Raw genomic sequence first — 12831 nt, 5'->3', positions numbered from 1 at the left:
TGTGTCTCCTTCACACCTTCGACAAGGATTTCTGAGGGAGCAATAAAGTCTTTAGGGGAACTCTGAAAATCCAAAATATTAATATATAAAGAAAAAGACAACTTTATAAAAGTTTGGCTTTATAAAGTTTTTTAAAAATTCAATCATGTTTGGGTCTCAAATTATGCCAAGAGTTTTAGTGAACCTTGAAAAATGAAGAGGTGAGTCGTGTTTTGTTTTTAGCGACAACACAAATCAACTCTTCCTGTGTGATGTTTAAATGTGTTGTGTGTTTGTGTTGTTGTTTTAAACAAAGGAGAAAATAAATCTTCATCTCCCAGATCGTTTGAAGTGAGAATAAACAAACGTGACATAAACGTCAAGACCAATTAAAATACCTTTAAAAGATGAAATAATATGAAAATGTTCAAAAAGATGAACAAACGTTTTAAACCGCAGTGAAAGATCTGGAACATGGAGCGTTAAAGTTTTGGTGACATGACGCAGCAGCCACGAGCCGCTTTATATTTTCTATTACTGAAGCGTCATCGTGTTCGATTCCGGCGCAACATGACGTGTATTTATTCACTCACAGTGCCAAATGTGTTCACAGCCGTCATCAGTTAAACAAATATCCATCTATATTCCGATGATTTTAATCACTGCATGGCTTTTTATTACTTTGCATTTAAAGCTGCACTTAGAAATATTTTTATATTAACGATAATTAATCTAATTGTTCTGTGTAATGTGAACGGCGTTTTGAACCTGCCGACTCTGCAGCATTGCAGAAATGTTTTTAGCTTCTTTTGGCTCCTTGGTTTGGCTTCAGTCGAGTAAATTTGCGGGAGCTGGTCGAGACCAAAAACAGAGCTAAAAGAGGAAAGGTTCTGGACTGAGATTTGAAACTCAACTCCAGGTGAATCGTGAGCTTGTTGTCGCCCCCTGGTGGCCTGAAACCAGATAACGCAGCTTTAAATGTAACAAAGACATGAAATGTTACTGAACGTGTTAATGTTGTAGAGACTTTTTTATCCTCACTGACTGTTCTTAGTGTTTCTGTTGGTTTTTATTCCGCTGTACTGTATCCACGTCATTATTATCTCTGATAGTAGACAAAACTGTCAAATTAAACCTTAAACGAGACGCAAACAATTGTATAGTTTTGTAATTGTAAGAGAGCTACCAAATTTACTTTAAAAATCTGAAGTGTTTCTGTAAACTGGCACTCGGACACTCAGTAAGCTGTCTAAATGAAGAGTAGTTTGGTGATTTGGGCGGCGAGTGGTCTCTGCTTTAAGATTTAACTTTCACAGTATTTGACATATTGACAGAGAGGACGTTAAAATGGATGTTAATTGTCTATTAAACTGTTAAAAAGACAAACGGTGTGTTTGTGCTGCTGCTTGTTCCTGTTTGTTTCACCTGTTTTTCACAGGCTGACTGAGGACGTTTGTTTGGTATTTGTTTGCATTATTTGACAGCGTCAATCAGAAAATGAAAACTAAACATGCTGAATGACTTCAGTGGGCTCCTTCTTTCAGCCGAACATGATCCTGTTCTGCATTTGTGTGAAGTTACACAAATACTTTGTGCATTTTGAATGCAGTTTAACTTGTAACGGTATTTCTACACATTTCATGCATTTCAAAAGAAAAAAGTTACACAACAAACAGCAGCTGTTTTTATTTTATTACCAAATGAAACAATCACTAAAGACAAGTACCACAAAATGTAAACAGGACAGTTGTGCGTAGTGTTCACTCACTCACAGTAAAACATTACTAAAATACTGATACATATTTAACCGTGTCAGACAAACATGCAGATTTTTATCCATCCAGAAAACCATCAGGCTGTAAAGATGTTTCCAGAATAGATTTGTTTGTCCTAATGAATTCATGTTTTCAGGCTTTAACTGCTGGTTGGATACATTTTCTATTTTCTGACATTAAAGGTCCAAACGCCCTGAACGTTAAAAGGTTTGATTATAAACCAGGTCAGGTTCCATTTTAATACTCAAATACTAAAACCAGCTGTCAGGACTTCAACAAGCAAAGCGCTCAGAGATTTAACTACTCTGAGTTTGTTTTTGGTTCTTGAAATGACAAATGTACCTCATGGACCTTAATAATTATCAGTTTCATTAATCGATCAATAACCTTTAGATCCAAATCACTTTCTAAAGTTAATTTTCACGGCAAATGAAGCCAACATGGAAGATAAAATGAGAAAATACACTAATAGATAAAAAAACAGTAAAAGAGAAAGGGACTTAAAATCACTTTACAGGATATTCCATCACTGATGGTTTCTACAAAACACGACAGGACATTAGCAGCATCTAAAACAAAACGTCTACGGCCATCAGACCGTCTCTGTGTTTCATTTTTAACACTTTGGGATCAGACTGGAATCTTATCACAGCTCGGTTTATTGTTTTGACTGTCGGCTCGGTGTTGCTGTTCTTTTGGCGACAGCTCTGGTGGGATCTGACCCCTGACGTCGATCACTGAAGTGTCGGAGAGAATCTTTTCTCTCCTGCGTGGACGGTGATGTGCCGCCGCAGGTGGCTGCCTGATATAAAGGTCTTTCCGCAGTAGGAGCACTTGAACTGTTTGCAGTCTGTGTGGACCGTCATGTGGACCTTCAGGGATCCGGACTGGGCGAAGCGTTTGCCGCAGTGCACACAGCCGTAGCGTTTCTCCCCCGTGTGGACACTCTGGTGGCGTTTCAGGTTGCTGGAGTCGGCGAAGCGTTTGCCGCAGAGCACACAGACGAACGGCTTCTCGCCCGTGTGGACCCTCATGTGCGTCTTCAGGTTCTTCACACAGGCCAGAGTTTTACCACAGTGGTTACACACAATCGACCTCCTGCTCCCCTGACGACTCCAGCCGTCCCTCCGGATCAGAGCGTCCAGTCTCCCAGTCGCCTCTTTTTTCTCAGGGTGCTGAGGTTGGTCTGGAGCTGGTGGCGTCCTCTGTGGGCTGTCATTGAACGCTGCAGACGGCGGCTGCTCCGCTGCAGACAAGCTCACCTCGCCGACGCCGAAAGGGAAGCTGCTGCTGCCCGAATCGGCCGAAACGCTCAACACGCTGGTGTTCAACACGTATGAGCAGCCTGGATCTTCTCCCAGAGGATTCTGGGTAGTGTGCTGGACCTGCGGCTCATACATGAGACATTCATAAGTGCTGGTGTCTGACCTCAGGGTTTTCTGGGCGGACGTGGAGATGAAACTGACCTCCCCGCCTGTCCAGGAACAGGAGGAATCGCCACCTTCGTCTGCCGTTTCCTGTTTGGTCAGTGGGGGCGGAGCTTCTGTCTCCATCGCCTGTCCTTCAACGACGTCACAAAAACTCTCTGGAGAGGCAGAAAAGTAGAAAATCAGACTTTACAAACCACAAAGAGAGATGATCCAGAATGCTGAGCCACAGCTAATTATCCTCAGACCCAGTGTGGCAGCAGGTGTGCCGGCTCTTCAGCCATGTTCAGTAAGTTGGCCCTGTACTCACTGTCCTGCTCAGACTGGGACCAGGACTCGTCGTCATCCTCCTCCACTTTGATGATGGCAGCCGCCATGTTGTGCCCGTCGCCCGGAACCTGCAGTCAGAGGGAGGAATCGAACCGTGAGGGGCGGACCATGACAGGAGGAGCGAAGGGACGCGTGTCTCCCACTTACCTGTCGGGTTTCCTGTACAGAGTCGGCCGGCGTCTGCTGCGGCTCCTGGGGGGCCACTCTGGACAGAACCACCTCACCTGGAGGACGAGTTTCAGAGTGACACCTATAACACATCTGTATTTGTGTTCTTCTGTTTGATTGACTGAACTCTGAACTGAAAACCTTCACTCATGAATATGAACAGCGTGGTGCTCTTTAGTTCCAGTTAACTTTGATTAGCTCCTTCTCTCTGAACTGTGTTTGGCTTCAGATTGTGTGTTCATAATGAGAGTCCTGTCTCTCCTCAGGTTACCTTCAGGTGTGTGGCTCCTCCTCCTCTGCTCGTTGGCCTGGTGATGGGGCAGCTGAGCGCGAGCCCGACTGGCCGCGTGCAGCGGCGCGGTGGAGCGCGCGGTGCGGAGCTCCATGAGCCGCAGTTTCCGCCGCAGCAGCTCGTTCTCTTTGCGGCTCCGTGAGATCTCCATCTGCAGCACCGAGTAGCCGCTGTCCACCAGCTCACAGATCTCCGCCACCGCCGTGTTAGCCAGCACCTCCATGATGGAGGCCAGCTGCGCGTGGATGGCGGCGGCCGGGGACATGTTTCCTCCCGCCGTCAGCGCGCCTCCGCGTGTGCGTGCGTGCGTGCGTGTGTCCGAACCGGATCCGGATCCAAACACGTGTAGACCAGAACCGCACGCTCCAGCTGCGCGTCTTCGAACGGGAGCTCACCTGGCTGTACACGGCCCCGACAAAAACCAGGAAGTGGAGCGAAGGGGCGGAGACATCCCGAAGTGCGCATGTGCGGCCCCCACAAAATTAAATAAAAAGAAAATAAAAAATAAAAAATCAAGTAAAAACGTCGCGTGTACGTTTTAGTTACATTTCTCAGACAAGAGAAGGATTTTCATTTCCTGACTGTCTTCAAGCGTTTTTCCTTACATGTGACGTCATCACGTCAGCGAAGATTTGAGCTAAAGGACGGAGATGAACTAAAATCACAAATGAAAATTGAAATATTATATTATATTATAATAACTTACTGTCACTGAGGGTTAGTGTGTTTGTCTGGTTTTGTGGTGGTTTTTACCCCTCTCTGCACTTTGTGTGGGTCTCTGTTTGTCTCCAGTTGTTGATAAACTTTGTTCTTTTCCGTTTCCGGGTCCCAGCCAGCGTCCGACCTGTGACGTCAGAAAAGTCTCAAAATTCAACGTACAGGTATCTCTCACAAATGAGCAGCAGTTCCTGTGATTCTTGAATTTATAGTACAAATTTCCATACAAATTATTTTTGTGGACCAAGGCGTGTGTATTTGCGAAACAGAACAACTGCAGAACAAATCATGTGTGTTCGAGTTAATTCCTTATGAGACTGTTCTGACTCCATAATTTAGTCACCAGGTAACACAAACATGAGGAATCCGGAGTATGGACTCGTGTTTTTAGATGAAACATAAATGACAATGTGGCTCCTCCTGTTTCATGTTTCCTTTATCTGTCCTTCTGACCAAAGTCTGGTGTTTCCACGATCAGAGTCCAAACTGAGTCCAAACTGAGGATGACCAGCTGAGACTGCACAGCAGCATGATTCAACAACCTGTACACAACAAACAAGGTCAGTTTAACAGGACAAACATTAAACATCATTTTATGAAAAATACTTTATTGTTCTCGCATGAAAACAGAAACAATTGGTCTTAAACTTCAATAAATATCAATTCCTTATGTGAAATTCATAAAAGCAAAAACTGATTAAAAAATACAAGTTTGTTTTATTATGAAGGGCACAAAACAGTGTTTAGTGATAATGTTTAGCCACAATCATGAACCTTTTCTATGAATGCTGTTATCTGTACAGTAGACTTTAAAACAGTAGAGCCGCAGCTCATCAGATCGGTCCTTTAATCATGAACAAGAAGCTCCAATCCTGTAAATACTTTCACGAACACCTCTGTCTCTAAAGTATAAAAACAGATATTCCAAATGTCCTGTTTTTACATCAAATCCAGAATGTATTCATTTAAAAATAACCGCAGTAAATGTTTTTGTTTTCTTGTAAACTCTGAAAAATTATTTTTTAATTCTTAAAATAATCTGATCAAGAGTCTGATTGTTGAATGTAAAAATCCAACTCTCAGATATTTTTTAAACTTTGGGGTTGAATTTGCTTTCTATGCTCTTTATGAGCCACGTAATTCTTTTTCCTTTTGGAAAAGTGACTCTTTACAGCTGGTATCCTTCTGTTGAGATGGTGGGGTGACACTTCTTCATGTGTAACTTGAGGCTGTATTTGACGATGAAGCTTCTGGCGCAGAAGGTGCAGGCGTACGGCCGCTCGCCGGAGTGCACGCTCAGGTGCGACTTCAGATGAGCCGACTGGGTGAACTTCTTGCCACACTGGCTGCAGCTGAAGGGTCGCTCGCCTGTGTGGATCCGCATGTGAACCTCCAGGTTTTGGGAGGTGGCATATGTCTTTTTGCAGACGGAGCATATGAAGCGCTTCCCTCGCCCGCCGGCGCTCGGCTGCCCGTTACAGAGCTGAGGCCGACCTGACTGGTCCCCGTAGAGGGCAAAGTTCATCATGTCGCCGTCCTCGTACTCGAAGGCAGAGTTGCTGCTCTCGGACAGCTGGCAGTCTGTGGAGATTGAGCCTGAGACGTCGATCAGCTTCAGGCTGAACACGTTGGCGTCCGTGTTTTCACTTTGGTGAAACTGAGCAAAAGGCATCTGATTTTTTGAGTGTTTGGTCCATGTGGGGCTGAGGTCCATCTCCACTCTGTTCAAGAGAGACTGAGACTCCATCAGAGAGCCGCCGCCAAAGTAAGTCTGCCTGTCGGCGCCCGGAGAGACCAACGAACAGTCCTGGTGGACCAGCTGGACGTTTGGGTCCATCTGTGAGGAGTAAGAACAAGCTGTCTCACCGGCCTCCAACTCGTCCCCGCCGAGCTGACCGGAGCAGCCCGGCTCACTGCGCGGGGAGTCCAGGGTGTAAACGGACACGCTCTCCTTCCAGGTTTTCATCCCATGCTGCTCAGGGGACGACCTCTTCTCTGCGTCTTCGTTTCCCGTCCAGTGTCTTTTCACACTCTGTCCGGCTGGAGTTGAGGTGATGGTGTCTCTGGCTGCTGTCATCCCACCCTCAGCAGACGGTCTGTTATCTGTGAGAAATGGAAGTGGAGCGATGAGTTGAAAGCCCGTGAGCGTTGGACCTTTCCTATTGGTCAACAGTCTCTAAGACATCACTTCTAGAGGAGACAAACAGCTTTAATCTACCACATCTCCAAAAAACTTTGACTGTTTTAGCTTTAAACTTGGTCTGTATTCTGCTTCGTCTCCTTGTCCTCCTCCTTCCACATGATTCTAAGATGCAGCTGGACATTTTATCTTGAAAACTGCAGGAAGCTCATCATTTTGTTGAGGTTTTTCACAGAACCAGTACAGTCAAATCATCCGCGCCGCTCACACTCACCTTCCTCAAAGGCTTCGTTACTGTCCGAGTCTTCATCTTTGATCAGGACAACTTCAGGAATCTGAGGAAGAGGTAAAGTCACATAATTGTATTTGGGATACTTTAGAAACAAATTAAAAAGAGGAGTTCAGGGTTCAAGAGCCAACAATTGCTCAAGTCTAGAGCAATTAGATTTAGATGCACATAGTAACAGCAATATTCAGTTGCACTTCCCCTGGTGATGACACATGAAACATGAACTACACATAAAAGACATCCAGGCTGTGTGACCACAGTAATAAATACATTTGTGAAAATAGGAGCTAAAAAGAAGCAGATAAGTGATTCGCTGATACAAACAGGAAGTAGAGTATTAATCCACTGACCACACCGGCTCCTGTTTAATCCTATTAGCTCAGAGTTAATTATCTCAGAAGTGACCTTTTACATTCATCCAGTAACAAGATAATTAACCTGCCTTGGTGAAAATGTGGCGCTCTGGCCGAGCTAATGAGTCAGAGATAAAAGTGAAGAACAAGTAGGGAGTGAGACGACAGAGAGAAGGGCAACGAGCTCAGTGACACTTTACAGCTTTGAAACTAATGATTATTTTACGATTCAGTGAAACAAAACTGGTTTTCATCTCAATAAAATACTTTTAGTTTTTCCTCTCTTTCTTAGAATAAGATCCTGTTCCTTAGAACAAAAACACATGGTTTCTCCTGATCATCTGGACAAAAACAAAAATCGCTCTTTCACCTGATAATTTCTCGTTACTGTTATAAAAGAAGAACTTTTTAATGAGATGCCATTACTCCTGAAAACAAAAACCAGTTTTTTCCACATAATATCTATCTAGAGGGAGAGAATAAAACTGAACTGTGAAGGTTTCATTTCATCTTCATTGCTTGTCCAGTTTGTTCCTGTTTGGGTGAATGTAGGAGGAAGGAGCTTCGGTGTGTGATTGAGATAGATGAGAGGAGTTTGGCCCTCCCCGGCTCCCGTAGGGGAGATAACCCGGACAGCCCCCCACCTCCTCCGGCGGGCCGCCCGCAGCTCCACTGTCTCCGGCCCCCGGCTGCTGCTGCTGCTCCTCCGGCCCCCCCTCCGTCCCGCCGCCGCCGCCTCCCCGGACCACGATGGACTGGATGAGGTGCAGCTTCTCCCGCAGGTCCCGGTTCTCCCGGTGGCTCCGGCGGACCTCCGCCTGCAGCGCCGCGTAGCCTTCGTCCACCAGCTCGCAGATCTCGGCCACCGCCGCCTTGGTGAGGGCGGCCATGATGACGGACAGCTGCCGGTGGAGCGCCCCGCTGCTCAGAGCCGCCATCACGGCAGCTGGACCCGGACCGGGCTCGCTCTCCTGCTGACCGACCGACGCCGGGGAACGGGCCCGACCACCGAGCGCGTTTGGAGGCGAACGCACAAAGAAGGAGGGAGCGGATGCGTTTCTGCTTCCGCACGTCCCGCACACCGGAACAGCCCGGCCGCCTTCAAAATAAGAGCCCGCCGATAGAGCGGTGACTGAGCCGAAGTGAAAATGATGTTTAACCATAAAAACAGGCCCCCATGATGACGTTTGACCTTTGACCTCTCTGTGTGCAGTTTTCAGTCTGTCCACAGCCACACTGACTGACTTCATGACAAACAGGCTGTTTCTCCAGCTTTCTGCTGAACAAACCAAAAAAAGCAACACACTTGTAGGGAGAGCGAATGTTTGCACAACTAGTTTTTATTTATTTTCCGTTCTTATGTGAAAGAATATTTATTTTTAAATTCATCTGTGAAATATCAGAAAACTAGGACAGATGTGAGTCACCAGGTTTGAGCTTGAGCTGAGATATTGTTTGAATCATCACATCACAAAATCCCAGAAGTCCTGACGGCTGGTCTTGTGTCCAGTGTTTCTGTTTGTCTTTCAGACTAAGGGCTTCAGTAGGTTATTACTTAAGTTGTGTTGTGGTGAAATTGTGACCTTTTTTTTCTTTTCTATTTGCTTTTCAGTGTCTTTATTGAAATTCAAAAAAGGCAGCAGAGAGTCCAGGAGTTGCTGGAATCAAACCACCTGCCAATATACTGTAGATGAAAGACGGGGTCCGGAGAACTGGTCTCTGCTCATGCGTCAACATGAGAGTCAGACCACCAGAACCTGCTCTGGCAGCAAACAAGTCAAAACAATAAACAGAAGACATCTGAGGTGTCAGGAAAGAGAACTAAACCACACACACACACAGAGCTTTGCGTAACTGCCATGGTCGAGGTTCAATGCTATCCACACATCACACACACACACACACACACACACAGCCTGTTTCAGGTCACATGTTGTATGTATGTCTGATGTATTAGCCTTTAGCCTCACAAACTGAATGACACAGCCCAGATGTCACTGGACACGCCACAACTCTGATGGTGACATCATCATTATAGAACTTACCACATCCTGTTGTGTCAGCACTTTGAGTGGACTCTTTAACTGACTGCTGTTCACTTAGGGAAGCTGAAGTGGACTCTGTTCAGGTCACAGACGTGTCCAATTAGATGTCATTAAAGTTTCATCTATCAAGTTCCAGAGAGTCCTTGCTAACACGTTTATTTTAAGCTTTTTTTGTTTACAGTGAGAGACTAAAAGAAGAATGTTCAATTCATCAAAAATAAATAAATAAAAGCATGTGTTTAATTCCAGATACACACCAAACAGAGAACTTTCAGATGCCTCCAAAAGGGATCTGGTCTCAGCAGGTTTACTGTCCCTTTCTGATGTAAGAGTTGATCCACATCAAGTTCTACTTCCACTTTACTTCTCAGTCAAAGCTCAAACTTCTGCAAAGGTTGATCCAGACAGATCTACGTTAGCTTCTCAGGAACAGCAGGAGGGATCTGGTCCATCCCGCTTCAGAGATCACAGCAGCAGCCTCCATATTGTACAGTACCACGAGTTTACTGTTTTCAGTCAGTGTCCATGTGTGGAGCTTCCTGTTGATCAGACGGCGTCTCCTTGCTCTGCTGGATGATGCTTCTGCTGATGGATCCTCAGGTTCTGCTTCCCTGCGAATCTCTTCCCACAATGCTCGCAGGCAAACGGACGCTCTCCTGTGTGGACACTCTGATGAGTCTTCAGGTGACCTGACTGCGTAAAGCGCTTCCCGCACTGAGCGCAGCTGTACGGCCGCTCACCCGTGTGTACGCGCATGTGTGTTTCCAGGCTACGTGACGACGTGAAGCACTTTCCGCAGTAGCTGCAGACAAAGCGTCTGTCCCTGCAGTACCTGTTCAGGTCCAGAGGGTCCAGTCTGGAGCCGCTGAGACCCAGCGCCAAGGGAAAACCTGCAGAGTTCAGGTCAGACACCTTGTCCAGGAGGGTTGGCTGGTCTGGTTTGAAATACGGCCGATGAGGCACCAAGCTGGGGGGGACCTGCTTAGTCCGTGAGGAGCAGAGATCCAGCTCTGAGTCGTAGGGGAGGGAGCTGATCAGGGACACGCCCCTCTTCAGCTCAGAGGTCCCAGGCAGGGAGGCCAGACTGGCCCCAGACACGAGGAGGAAGTGCTTTCTCGTGGGGGCTTCACATTCTGCCTCTGAGGCCAAATCAAACACCACATCTGACAAGTTGCTTTCAGCGGCCCCCGCAGCACCCGGAGACCCCGGTGCACTGTGGGAGTCTGGATGCTGGACTTGCTCCGACAGCCCGTCACTGGTCTGATCCCACGACTTTAGGTCAACCGTCATCCCAGAAGGTCCCTCCTCACTGTTGTCTGCCTCTGACGGCGGCACCACCGTCCCTGCAGTTAAACAGACCAGTGGACACATCAGGACACTGAAGACGTCTCTGTCCTGACTGATAGCAAAATGGCCTCCAGACATTACTTTCATCTCACTTTCTATTACAAAAAAAGTATGAGCTAAACTCCATGAGGAGACATTTACATCTGAGAACCTTCTGGAAGTCTCTCCTCCTCCTGCATCGGCTGCTGTCCACAGGTTTTATCTCCAAAATACTGCAGTTTCATTTTACATCCATCAGTCAGAATGACACAGATGGATTATCAACATTACTTTCTGTCTTACCGTCCTCACTGAGAAGCAGCTCATCATCGCTGTCATTCAACTGTTTCGTTACTTCCTCCTTTATCTCTACCACGTCCTTATTCGTCACTTCTTCATCAGCTGCCGTGGCGTCCTGAGAGGGAAAGATAAGCTTGATATCATCAGCTGTTCTTTTTACACAGTTCATTCAACCGAGTTCACGATCAGAGGAAAACGATTATTTTCATTATTGAATAACGGACTGAAAATGTTTCCATCCATCATCGTTTCCTAAACCTCGGTGCACTGCCTTCAGATTCTTCTAAGGTTTCGCTGGTCTTTTATTTTAAACGGTTGACATTTAATGGCCAGTTTCTGAATCCAGGCTGTAGAACCTGACTTTCTCTCACCTCATTGGTTCTCGGGTTCAGGTCGGCTGTCTCCATCACAGGGATACATTCTGGTCAAAAAACAAAAACACACGGTGGGTTCCTCAGATGAAACGCAGGAGGACACTGAGCATATTTATTGTGGGTAAACTGTCATTATGTTAATTTCATCAGTGATACAAAGCATATTCGGTACATTGAACTTCCTTGCATTGCAATCCTGGCTAATATTTTTATATTTTCTTATCGTGAGAAATGAAGTGCTTCGTCTTCCACAAACTGTGATCAAAAGTGTGATTACTTTTTCAATCCCTTTTGGAAATGGGGACTAGATGAGTATGACCTTCTTTGGCTTCTGTACAATACCACAGTGGAGAAATGTTGTTAAAAGCATCAAGTCCGACTTAAATATTCTATTTAATATTTAATAAAAGGGTTAGGTATTAATAACCCTAACCCTTTTGACAGAGAGGCCACATTTAATTCTCCAGTCATGTCCAACCAACAGAAACTTAAGCATTACACAGCCACAGAACATAATATAGAGAAATAAATGTTGACCTGCTCTCACTACATCTCATCAGATCAAACCTCACAGCAGATTAGAGATGTTTGGGCCATTTGTCCTTTACAGGAAACAGCTTTGGTATTATTTTCCAGAGTTAACAGGCCGTTTTGTTTGTTTGTGAGCTTTTCCTCCTCTTTTTGTGACTACCGGGTGTTCTGAGTGGATTTTATCAGTTTGGATTTCCCCCGCAGACAGTGAAAAGGGAGAACATCTGAAAAAGGTAATAAAGGACAGATGAAGGAAAAGGAAGCTCACCGGCGGTGAGGTCCATCAGCGCCCCGCCGGCCTCCCCCCGCTGTCCCCGGGCGATGATGGTCCCGATCAGGCCGAGCTTCCTCCGCAGCGCCGCGTTCTCCCGGTGGCTGCGGGAGATCTCCAGCTGCAGCGCGGCGTGGCTCTGCTCCACCAGCCCGCTGATCTCCGCCACGGCGGCTTTAGTCAGCGTCTCCATGATGGAGCTCAGCTGACGGTGAAACGTCCCGTAACTCATCATCTCCGGGCGGCTGGCCCCGCAGAGGAGGGCCGATCCAGCGAGGCTCCGAGGATGGATGAAGTCTGTCGGCCTGTCTGTCTGTCTGTCTGTCTGTCTGTCTGTCTGTCTGTCTGTCTGTCTGTCGGCGTGTGTGTCTGTCTGTCTGCCTGCCTGTCTGTCTGTCTGTCTGTCTGTCTGTCTGTCTGTCTGCCTGTCTGTCTGCCTGCCTGTCTGTCTGTCTGTCTGCCTGTCTGTCTGCCTGTCTGTCTGCCTGCCTGTCTGCCTGTCTGTCTGCCTGCC

At 46.5% G+C, this 12831-nt stretch overlaps 3 protein-coding genes across 4 annotated transcripts; all 3 read right to left on the bottom strand.

The window, feature by feature from the left end:
• Nucleotides 1-1656: 1656 nt before the first annotated feature.
• On the bottom strand, nucleotides 1657-4420 carry LOC115057301 (zinc finger and BTB domain-containing protein 17-like). Of its 2 annotated transcripts, XM_029524342.1 has the most exons (5): nucleotides 3951-4420; nucleotides 3659-3735; nucleotides 3492-3579; nucleotides 3221-3339; nucleotides 1657-3139 (listed from the first exon to the last, which is right to left on the bottom strand). In XM_029524342.1, the coding sequence occupies exons 1-5, from the start codon at nucleotides 4234-4236 to the stop codon at nucleotides 2489-2491; spliced, it is 1221 nt and encodes a 406-aa protein (XP_029380202.1). In that variant the 5' UTR covers nucleotides 4237-4420; the 3' UTR covers nucleotides 1657-2488. The 2 variants fall into 2 exon arrangements, with proteins under 2 accessions (XP_029380202.1, XP_029380201.1); XM_029524341.1 differs by having other exon boundaries at nucleotides 1657-3339.
• Nucleotides 4421-4948: 528 nt separating this feature from the next.
• LOC115058361 (zinc finger protein 281-like) lies at nucleotides 4949-8633 on the bottom strand. The gene is made up of 3 exons (XM_029525714.1): nucleotides 8115-8633; nucleotides 7103-7163; nucleotides 4949-6791 (listed from the first exon to the last, which is right to left on the bottom strand). The coding sequence occupies exons 1-3, from the start codon at nucleotides 8631-8633 to the stop codon at nucleotides 5857-5859; spliced, it is 1515 nt and encodes a 504-aa protein (XP_029381574.1). The 3' UTR covers nucleotides 4949-5856.
• A 243-nt stretch (nucleotides 8634-8876) lies between these two features.
• On the bottom strand, nucleotides 8877-12623 carry LOC115057302 (replication initiator 1). Its single transcript, XM_029524343.1, has 4 exons — nucleotides 12315-12623; nucleotides 11513-11562; nucleotides 11145-11256; nucleotides 8877-10858 (listed from the first exon to the last, which is right to left on the bottom strand). The coding sequence occupies exons 1-4, from the start codon at nucleotides 12550-12552 to the stop codon at nucleotides 10062-10064; spliced, it is 1197 nt and encodes a 398-aa protein (XP_029380203.1). The 5' UTR covers nucleotides 12553-12623; the 3' UTR covers nucleotides 8877-10061.
• Nucleotides 12624-12831: the final 208 nt, after the last annotated feature.

This window comes from Echeneis naucrates, chromosome 17 (assembly GCF_900963305.1).
Source record: "Echeneis naucrates chromosome 17, fEcheNa1.1, whole genome shotgun sequence".
NCBI lineage: Eukaryota > Metazoa > Chordata > Actinopteri > Carangiformes > Echeneidae > Echeneis > Echeneis naucrates.
The sequence above is the reverse complement of the archived record's forward strand: the minus strand, read 5'-3'. Positions and strand labels throughout refer to the sequence as shown.